The sequence below is a fragment of the Sphaeramia orbicularis genome, unplaced genomic scaffold (genome assembly GCF_902148855.1).
Source record: "Sphaeramia orbicularis unplaced genomic scaffold, fSphaOr1.1, whole genome shotgun sequence".
In the NCBI taxonomy this organism is placed as follows: Eukaryota; Metazoa; Chordata; class Actinopteri; order Kurtiformes; family Apogonidae; genus Sphaeramia; species Sphaeramia orbicularis.
Genome location: NW_021941486.1, coordinates 31521 through 42500, shown reverse-complemented (window position 1 = coordinate 42500; position 10980 = coordinate 31521). Strand labels below are relative to the sequence as shown.

The window sequence follows — 10980 nt, the reverse complement described above, 5'->3', positions numbered from 1 at the left end:
GGTGGCACCAATGGAAAGCCCGCCCCCGAAATAGGGGGGGTAGGTCCAGGTTTCATTTCTCTATGACCTTCCGTTTGGCGTCCAAAAAAAAATGGGTCATCTTCAACTGGGTCATCATGGTTTTCTTGCCTGTTCCTAACCCTAACCCTAACCCTAACCCTAACCCTAACCCTAACCCTAACCCTAACCCTAACCCTAACCCTAACCCTAACCCTAACCCTAACCCTAACCCTAACCCTAACCCTAACCCTAACCCTAACCCTAACCCTACCCCTAACCCTAACCCTAACCCTAACCCTAACCTAACCCCCTAACCCTAACCCTAACCCTAACCCTAACCCTAACCCTAACCCTAACCCTAACCCCTAACCCCTAACCCTAACCCTAATTCTGGTTATATCTCTGGAACCGGAAGTCGCACATGAATGAGGGTTGCACCAATGGAAAGCCCGCCCCTGAAATAGGGGGGGTAGGTCCAGGTTTCATTTCTCTAGGACCTTCCATTCCAAAGATACAGCCAAAACAAAGTTACTTCCGGTTGTATCTCTGAAACCGGAAGTCGCACAGACTTGTGGGTAGTACCAATGAAAAGGGCGTGGCCAAATTAGGATAAGGTCATACTACATAACATGTCTCTACGAGCTTCCGTTTCCGAGATACAGCCAGTTAAAGCCTAGAATTAACCATATCAGCTCCCTCTGCTGGATTCTATAGGTATTACAGTCTAACTAAAACAGCTCCCTCTGCTGGACTCTATAGGTATTACAGTCTAACTACAACTGCTCCCTCTGCTGGACTCTATAGGTATTACAGTCTAAGTAAAACAGCTCCCTCTGCTGGACTTTATAGGTATTACATTCTAACTACAACAGCTCCCTCTGCTGGACTCTGTAGGTATTACAGTCTAACTAAAACAGCTCCCTCTGCTGGATTCTGTAGGTATTGCAGTCTGAGTACAACAGCTCCCTCTGCTGGATGCTGTAGGTATTACAGTCAAGTTTCACATAAAGTACCTCACAAAGTGGGGTCCTATCGACTCCAAATGGCATGAAACGTGCTCCTATCACATTTTGAAATTGTAATTTTTGGGGTCCACACTTAGTCAAATTTTCATATTTTCAGATCGCCCATTGTTTTTCTATGATGATCTTTGACCTGGAATATCTCGCGAACCGAAGGTCGTAGAGACTCGGAAGTTTGATCCGTCTGACCTAATTTGGGGTCGCTGAACACGCCAGTCTTTGTCCTGTGTCTCTACAACCTTCCGTTCCCGAGATATAAGCAAAATAAAATTACTTCCGGTTATATCTCCGGAACCGGAAGTCGGACGTGAAAGTGGGTGGCACCAATGGAAAGCCCGCCCCCGAAATAGGGGGGGTAGGTCCAGGTTTCATTTCTCTATGACCTTCCGTTTGGCGTCCAAAAAAAAATGGGTCATCTTCAACTGGGTCATCATGGTTTTCTTGCCTGTTCCCTAACCCTAACCCTAACCCTAACCCCTAACCCTAACCCTAACCCTACCCCTAACCCTAACCCTAACCCTCTAACCCTAACCCTAACCCTAACCCCTAACCCTAACCCTAACCCACTAACCCTAACCCTAACCCTAACCCTAACCCTACCCTAACCCTAACCCTAACCCTTACCCTAACCCTAACCCTATCCTAATCCTAACCCTAACCCTAAACCCTAACCCTAACCCTAACCTAACCTAACCCTAACCCAAACCCTCTAACCCTAACCCTAACCCTAACCCTATAACCCTAACCCTTAGTTCAAAAAAACTTACCTCACAAAGTAGGGTCCAAACGACTCCAAATGGCATGAAACGTGCTCCTATCACATTTTGAAATCGTAATTTTTGGGGTCCACACTTAGTCAAATTTTCATATTTTCAGATCGCCCATTTTTTTTCTATGATGATCTTTGACCTGGAATATCTCGCGAACCGAAGGTCGTAGAGACTCGGAAGTTTGATCCGTCTACCTAATTTGGGGTCGCTGAACACGCCAGTCTTTGTCCTGTGTCTCTACGACCTTCCGTTCCCGAGATATAAGCAAAATAAAATTACTTCCGGTTATATCTCCGGAACCGGAAGTCGGACTTGAAAGTGGGTGGCACCAATGGAAAGCCCGCCCCCGAAATAGGGGGGGTAGGTCCAGGTTTCATTTCTCTATGACCTTCCGTTTGGCGTCCAAAAAAAAATGGGTCATCTTCAACTGGGTCATCATGGTTTTCTTGCCTGTTCCTAACCCTAACCCCTAACCCTAACCTAGGCCAAGGCCTTCTCCTTGGAAAAAAAAAACACCTGCAGGGCCTTCTCCATGGAAAAAAAAACACCTGCAGGGCCTTCTCCATGGGAAAAAAAACACCTGTAGGGCCTTGTCCATGGAAAAAAAAACACCTGCAGGGCCTTCTCCTTGGGAAAAAAAACACCTGCAGGGCGTTCTCCAAACTGAGTATCCCTCTACATTATTGACATTATTTTATTTTCTACAGGACCTGGACACAACTGGACACCAACCAATACAACAAAACTAACAACACACACACACACACACACACACACGCACATACACCCTCATACACACACACACACACACACACACGCACATACACACACACCCTCACACACATACACACATACACACACACACACCCTCACACACATACACACACACACACACACCACACACACACACACACCTCTGGCTGCATTAGAACAACAGCCCAGATGCTAATTAGCGCATTAGCTCAGCTGAGTTCAGACCAACAGCACCGGTTTGAGCCAAACCAGTCCAATAAAAGCACATGTGGACTAAAGTTAGCACATGTGGACTAAAGTTAGCACATGTGGACTAAGGTTAGCACATGTGGACTAAAGTTAGCACATGTGGACTAAGGTTAGCACATGTGGACTAAAGTTAGCACATGTGGACTAAGGTTAGCACATGTGGACTAAGGTTAGCACATGTGGACTAAAGTTAGCACATGTGGACGAAGGTTAACACATGTGGACTAAGGTTAGCACATGTGGACTAAAGTTAGCACATGTGGACGAAGGTTAGCACATGTGGACTGAAGTTAGCACATGTGGACTAAGGTTAGCACATGTGGACTAAAGTTAGCACATGTGGACGAAGGTTAGCACATGTGGACTAAGGTTAGCACATGTGGACGAAGGTTAGCACATGTGGACTAAAGTTAGCATATGTGGACTAAGGTTAGCACATGTGGACTAAAGTTAGCACATGTGGACTAAGGTTAGCACATGTGGACTAAAGTTAGCATATGTGGACTAAGGTTAGCACATGTGGACTAAAGTTAGCTGACCTGAGAAAGCGCAGCATTTGGAGTCAACCATGTCAGGTGTTTGGGGATGCTCTGGGACCAGAAAAAAGCTCCATACGCTGTCTGTCATGTTGTCCAGTACAGGGTACTGCAGGTCCTTTAGGACCAGTACAGGGTACTACAGGTCCTGTCTGTCCAGTACAGGGTACTACAGGTCCTTTGTGTCAAGTACAGGGTACTACAGGTCCTTTGGGTCCAGTACAGGGTACTACAGGTCCTTTGGGTCCAGTACAGGGTACTACAGGTCCTGTCTGTCAAGTACAGGGTACTACAGGTCCTTTGGGTCCAGTACAGGGTACTACAGTACAGGGTACTGCCGGTCCTTTGTATCCAGTACAGGGTACTGCAGGTCCTTTGGGTCCAGTACAGGGTACTACAGGTCCTGTCTGTCCAGTAAAGGGTACTACAGGTCCTTTGTGTCCAGTACAGGGTACTACAGGTCCTGTCTGTCAAGTACAGGGTACTACAGGTCCTTTGTGTCCAGTACAGGGTACTAGAGGTCCTTTGGGTCCAGTACAGGGTACTACAGGTCCTTTGGGTCCAGTACAGGGTACTACAGTACAGGGTACTGCCGGTCCTTTGTATCCAGTACAGGGTACTGCAGGTCCTTTGTGTCCAGTACAGGGTACTACAGGTCCTTTGGGTCCAGTACAGGGTACTACAGGTCTTTTGTGTCCAGTACAGGGTACTGCAGGTCCTTTGGTTCAGTACAGGGTACTACAGGTCCTTTGGATCCAGTACAGGGTACTACAGGTCCTGTCTGTCCAGTACAGGGTACTACAGGTCCTTTGGGTCCAGTACAGGGTACTACAGGTCTTTTGTGTCCAGTACAGGGTACTGCAGGCCCTGTCTGTCCAGTACAGGGTACTACAGTACAGGGTACTGCCGGTCCTTTGGGTCCAGTACAGGGTACTACAGGTCCTGTCTGTCCAGTACAGGGTACTACAGGTCCTTTGTGTCCAGTACAGGGTACTACAGGTCCTTTGGGTCCAGTACAGGGTACTACAGGTCCTTTGGGTCCAGTACAGGGTACTACAATACAGGGTACTGCCTGTCCTTTGTGTCCAGTACAGGGTACTGCAGGTCCTTTGGGTCCAGTACAGGGTACTACAGGTCCTGTCTGTCCAGTACAGGGTACTACAGGTCCTTTGGGTCCAATACAGGGTACTACAGTACAGGGTACTGCAGGTCCTTTGGGTCCAGTACAGGGTACTACAGGTCCTTTGTGTCCACTACAGGGTACTACAGGTCCTTTGGGTCCAGTACAGGGTACTACAGGTCCTTTGGGTCCAGTACAGGGTACTACAGTACAGGGTACTACAGGTCCTTTCTTACCTTTGGTGGTCACATGTAGATGTTCTGCTTTGGTAGACAGAACTTCTGTTTCTTAACAGAAGAACACTACACAGACAGTGAACTCAGATGGATTACAGTCGATAGAAAAAATACAAATTTCAGACATTTTGGTCAAAGCCAGGATTAAACCCAAAACTACAAATAAAATTGGATCTGGCATAAGTTTCTTTAAACAAGATAAGTAGGTTTATGATTTCCAGAGACAATAAATTTATAAAACATCAAAAACAGACAATATTCTTTAAAAAAAAAGAAAAACTGCATTTATTTGATTATGTTTAATAAATGCAAAAATAAATATGTGGGAGAGACCATTTAGAGTTTGAATATTAGATGGTATTGTCACAAAATGCTGAGTTCAAGAATTTCTGTGTGTAGTTCCAGTTCAGACCACTGGGCCGTGTGTAGTTCCAGTTCAGACCACTGGGCTGTGTGTAGTTCCAGTTCAGACCACTGGATGGGGCTGTTCAAGTCAGACCTCTGTGTGTCTGTGGTTGTCTGAGGTGATGTCCATATAAATGTCCAGTAAAAGTGACCAGGAACATGGGGGACAAGGTTAGGCTGGGGGGGGGGGGGGGGGGGGGGTTAATGGACAAAAAACAACACACAGGAAATTCAGGAACACCTTTGATGTTTGTGTTTATCTTGGAAAACAACATGAAGAGAGAGAGTCTGAGTCTGAGCCAGGGACACATGGGATTAAGAGTGAGAAGAGTAATCCAGGCTAATCTGGACCAACTGAGTCTGTGGAGACAGAAAACAGCACAGAGTGGAAGGACAGGGACAGTGAACACACCACAGGGACAGCGAACACACCACAGGGACAGCGAACACACCACAGCTGACAGCGAACACACCACAGCTGTTTGACTTTGTGCCTGCTTGGACAGAGGATGTACGTGCTGCTCCTTGTCCATGGACTCTTGTCCTGGGAGTCCCTTCTGTGGACCGTCCATGCTTGTCCATCTTTCTGTGCCTGTGACTCTGGGACACGTGGACCAGACGAACCCAGGTGGGTTAGGGTACAGGTTATTAGAGTTAGGGTACCGCTGCTAATGTTGTAATGGGTTGCTGGATATGACATTGCCAGCCACATACTGTCCCAGGTTTGTGTTGCTTAACCCTGACCCTAACCCTTGTGCTGGTTTCAGGTTGGTGCACTGCAGTGATCCCAGAATCTCGGCTGTTCCCGTTCACGTCCCAGCTGACGCATTCAAACTGAGGCTGGAGAAGACTGCGATCTCTCGGATTCCGCGGGCAGCCTTCTACAACCTGTCGCAGTTGAAGTTTTTATGGTTGACCTACAACTCCATCACATCCATTCACCCCAGCAGCTTCGTCAACTTGAAAGCCCTGCGAGAACTGCGTCTGGACGGGAACCTCCTGAGCACCTTCCCCTGGGAGGGGCTTAGGGATATGCCCCGCCTCCAGACCCTAGGCCTTCACAACAACCGCCTGTCCAGTTTACCTGCCCACGCCGCTCTGTTCCTGTCCAACATCACCTACCTGGATGTGTCCAGTAACAGGTGGGTCTGAATGGGTGAGCTTTTACTGGATCAGCTGGTCCCACTCCAACTGAACTGGGTTCTCCTCATGTCTGTGTCAGTTCTTTCCTGGTACCCAGCTTCCTAACCCTAACCCTAAACCTAACCCTAACCCTAACCCTAACCCTAAACCTAACCCTAAACCTAACCCAAACCCTAAACCTAACCCTAAACCTAACCCCAACCCTAAACCTAACCCCAACCCTAAACCTAACCCAAACCCTAAGCTCTAATCCTCCAAACACATACATGTCTGTCGGTTATTGGTGAATCTAAACACCCTGAGATGTGACAGTGAATGGTTGTTATTGTGTCCACGTCAGCCCTGGGTTAGGGTTAGGGTTAGGGTTAGGGTTGGAATGGGTGACACCTCCAGGGGGAACCCCTTCACACATTGGTACACTATATTGCCAAAGTATTTGCTCACCCATCCAAATAATCTGAATCAGGTGTTCCAATCACTTCCATGGCCACAGGTGTAGAAAATCCAGCACCTAGGCACAGGGCCGGACTGAGACACATTTTCAGCCCTGGAGTTTCATACCTCAGACCGGCCCACTTTAGATCACGACCAATTTATTATTAAAATCATGTAATTATAACCTCACATGTCAGGTCTACACACTGTTCTGCAAAGCCTGAGACAAACACAGCAGTAGAGAGACTGATTTTTTTCACAGTAAGTCAGCCACTTACGGTTTGTTCCAACTTTGCTATTAAAAAACTTGTGGTACAGTGATATTAGGGGTTTGACGAGGATGATAAGAAAAAACTGTGTGTATATTCTGTGACTGAGGGTGAGCAGAGGAACCCCAGAAGAACCCCAGTGGAACCCCAGAGGAACCCCAGCTCCCACAGACTCCTGTTCATCTGTGTCATTAGTGGTTCAGGTTGTGCTGCTGAGCTGCTCCTGTCATCAGTAGACTCTGCTCTCCCTTTCACACTTCCTCCAGTTTCTCTAGACTCTCCTGCACCTGTATCACAATAAAAAATAAGATCTACAGACATTTGGACTTACTGAACCAGTTCAGATCTGTACATTGGCTAAATATGCAGGTTTATTTAATATGACTTTATGCTATTGCCTTTCAGTTGTGGACTTTGTGTATTTACTGTCTCACTGTTAATAATAAACTAAAACAGGTCAGGACTATGGTTTGGGTCCAGACAGTGGTTTTAGTGGAACTACTGCTTGTTCACAGTCTGTTCCAACAGCTCACCTTCTCCTTCCATCCTGACAGGAACAATCCCCTCATCACTACTGGCTCCTGGCTCTCCTGGGGGGGCGCTGGGCTAGCCGCTCTCTTGTCCACCACAGGTCGTGTTGGGACTGGAACAGATGTGTGCATGTGGGCATCAGGGGTGTGGCGGTTGCTGGCAGGGTGGTGGACTGTGGTGGGGTTCCTGGCGGCTGGTGTTGCCGCCCTGGGCTGCGGTCGGTGCTGGGGCTGCGCTCGGGTGCTGCGCCTTGGGGGGACTCACGGCGGTGCTACTCGCTGCTGGGGGGGGGGCGACACTCCGGATACGTGTGTCTGGTGTGTGCAGGTGGGTGTGCAGGTGGGTGTGAGGGGCTGTTGATGGGTGTGGGTACATGTGTGGGTATGTTTGTACATGTAGATGTGTACGTGTGGGTGTGCATGTGGGTAGGTGGGTGTATGGGCATGGGTGGAGGTGTGTGTGTGTGTGTGTGAATGGTCGAACATGTGGGATGGGTGGTGTGTATGTCTGGGAGTCAGTGGGTGTGTGTGCATATGCTTGTGTGGGTGAGTGGGGGACTGGGGTGTGTGTGGGGTTTGGGGTTGGGCTTGGTGGGATGGGGAGGTGGGCCTCCAGGCCCCCAGGGCGCTTGGCTGTGGCATCGGGGTGCGCACTGGCCTCCAGCGGGTGGCGGTCTGGGCCGGCCTGGCCGCCCGGTTGCTGGGTGGGACCTGTGCCCGGGGAGACGGGTGGCTCCTGGGCTCGTGGGGCTCGGGGACCGGCGCCTCGCCTGCCCCTGGGTGGCCGGCTGCTGCCTTATGGGTACAGACAGCTGAGCCCAGAAATAAAAAAAAAAAAAGAAAAATTCCTTCATGAGAATTCCATAATTCTATAACCCAGAAGGACAGTTTCAGGATTTGAATATGGATCATGGCTGATCACTCAGGGTGTGCATTGAGTGTACTGTGTTTTATATACACACACACACACACATATATATATATATATATATATATATATATATATATATATATATATATATATATATATATATACATGTGTGTGTATAGAGAGAGAGAGAGAGAAGCCATCATGTGTAATATGTAACAATTAACACCATTTAAAGTTGAGTCAGATGTGAGTGACTGACTAAACTGATTACCGGTGCACAATAAACCCAAATGTGAACAGATTTCATATCAGCCCCAGGTTTTATCTGCAGAATGTGTTCAGTAATCCACACGTGTCCAAACACAGCCTAACGCTACCACTGGGTACATACACAGACCAAATGTGGTTCCCAAATGTATCAGGTTCGGACTTCTAAAAGTGCCTCTGGGACTCAACACCAAAGCTGCCGTTTTGGTTCCAGAATATCATTTGGCTCTTTTTGCCATTGTATATACAGCAGGTAAGAGTTGGCTTGTAGTGCTAGATAGTGGATGCAGGAAATGCTATTGATATTGTTTGAGAAATTTCCCCCAAAACAGGAAAGACGATTCCTTGTCCATCTCCTTAACTTCCCTCTCTTTAGGTTGACCATATTGCCTGCTGAGTTGCTGGACCTTTGGTTTCCTCTCCCAGGACAACAGGAAAGTTCAATACAAAGAAGAATATTAGGTACGGTGTGAGAAGAGGCTAGTCCTATCAACAGACACTCACACATGAGTACAAATACATGAAAAACTCCAAACCAGGCCAATACAAACTACTGGATTCAAGTAAAGACAGCTCATTCATTACAAACCAGAAGATCTACAAACATCTACAACTGATGACAAACCCTGAAGGTGGACGTACTCGTACAATCCTGTTGTTTTTTCTGGAAATCCAGGTCTCCATGACAACCCCTGGTTGTGTGACTGTCAGATCTCCATGGTGGTGTCCCTGTCTCTTACCCTGGGCAGTCCAGTGGTTCTCATGGACCAGGTCCTGATGTGCAGCCGGTCTCTGGGTCAGTCCGGGATCCTGATGATGCAGACGGAGGCCTTCCGCTGTATGAGACCGTCTGTTCAGCCGGCAGCCACCACCGTCATCAGCCCACTGGGAAGTAACGTCATCCTGCGCTGTGACGCCACCGGGTACCCAACCCCCACACTGAGCTGGATTAGAACATCTGCACACACAGGTACCACACAGGTACCACACACACTATACACACAGGTACCACACACAGGCACCACTGCGCACACAGGTACCACACACAGGTACCACACACACTATACACACAGGTACCACACACAGGTACCACACACACTATACACACAGGTACCACACACAGGTACCACACACAGGCACCACTGCACACACAGGTACCACTCACACTATACACACAGGTACCATTGCACACACAGGTACCACTGCACACACAGGTACCACTGCATACACAGGTACCACCCACACTGCACACACGGGTACCAATCACACTGCGCACACAGGTACCACCCACACTGCACACACGGGTACCAATCACACTGCACACACAGGTACCACTGCACACACAGGTACCACTGCACACACAGGTACCATCAGGAACTGTCCACTACTTACTTAGTGGTGGTCATCTCCTTCTCTCCAGACTGCTGCCAACAGCAGATTGTTGAGAACGCTGAAGAACTGCCTCAGAGTTTGCAGAGTTGTAAGTCCTCTTTCTTGGCTTTTAAATGATGTGTTTATTCAATGACATGTGTCAGATTGTTTTTAAATCAGCATTCCTCCTGGTATTGTTTCTCTAAGAACTGTACCCATGGGACTGTGAGTGTGGTAACAAAGATTTACCTGCAGACAAAACACAGTAATAACAAAAACAAATGAGTAAAAAATACACAACAGTGTGGGTCAACATTTCAGGGTTAGGGTTAGGGTTAGGTCCAGTGCTGATCAGGGTTAGGGTTAGGGTTAGGTCCAGTGCTGATCAGGTTAGAGTTAGGGTTAGGTCCAGTGCTGATCAGGGTTAGGGTTAGGGTTAGGTCCAGTGCTGATCAGGGTTAGGGTTAGGGTTAAGGTCTTTCATTTTCTGGCCTTTGTGGTTGGGGGTTTGCATTTGATGTTTAGATGTTCTGTTTCTTTTCTTGTGTGTGTTTTTATCTGTCATTCAATAAATGCAGAAAAATAAAATTTATATTCCATATCCTTTGTTTTCAGTTATGCAGGAAACTCCTCGGGTGGGACTGCGCTGGTCGATAATCAGTCTGAACGGACTTTCATATAAGGATGCAGGTGAATACCGGTGCCAGCGCGGATATGGCAGGACTATCAGAGGCCCCCATTAAGCTCCAGGTGGTGGGATTCACAAAACCATCCAGGATTCCAAAGAAGTCCCAGAAGACTGCCTCTAAACCTAACCCTAACCCTAAACCTAACCCTGCATCCAGATCATCATTCAAATATTCAGGCCATTCCAGACCGCAAAGCCTGTTCCATCATTAAGGACAATTCCATTTTCCAAAACTTCACATTCACTGTTCCTGCAGCGGTTAACCAGACAAACCAGAAGACCCAGAAGACCGGTCTGCGTAGACCCCCCACAGAC

General features: G+C 47.9%; 1 protein-coding gene across 1 annotated transcript; it reads left to right on the top strand.

The window, feature by feature from the left end:
* Positions 1 to 5556: 5556 nt before the first annotated feature.
* On the top strand, positions 5557 to 10720 carry LOC115415949 (leucine-rich repeat, immunoglobulin-like domain and transmembrane domain-containing protein 3). The gene is made up of 6 exons (XM_030129630.1): positions 5557 to 5719; positions 5859 to 6233; positions 8983 to 9068; positions 9283 to 9576; positions 10027 to 10086; positions 10593 to 10720. The coding sequence occupies exons 1-6, from the start codon at positions 5601 to 5603 to the stop codon at positions 10718 to 10720; spliced, it is 1062 nt and encodes a 353-aa protein (XP_029985490.1). The 5' UTR covers positions 5557 to 5600.
* Positions 10721 to 10980: the final 260 nt, after the last annotated feature.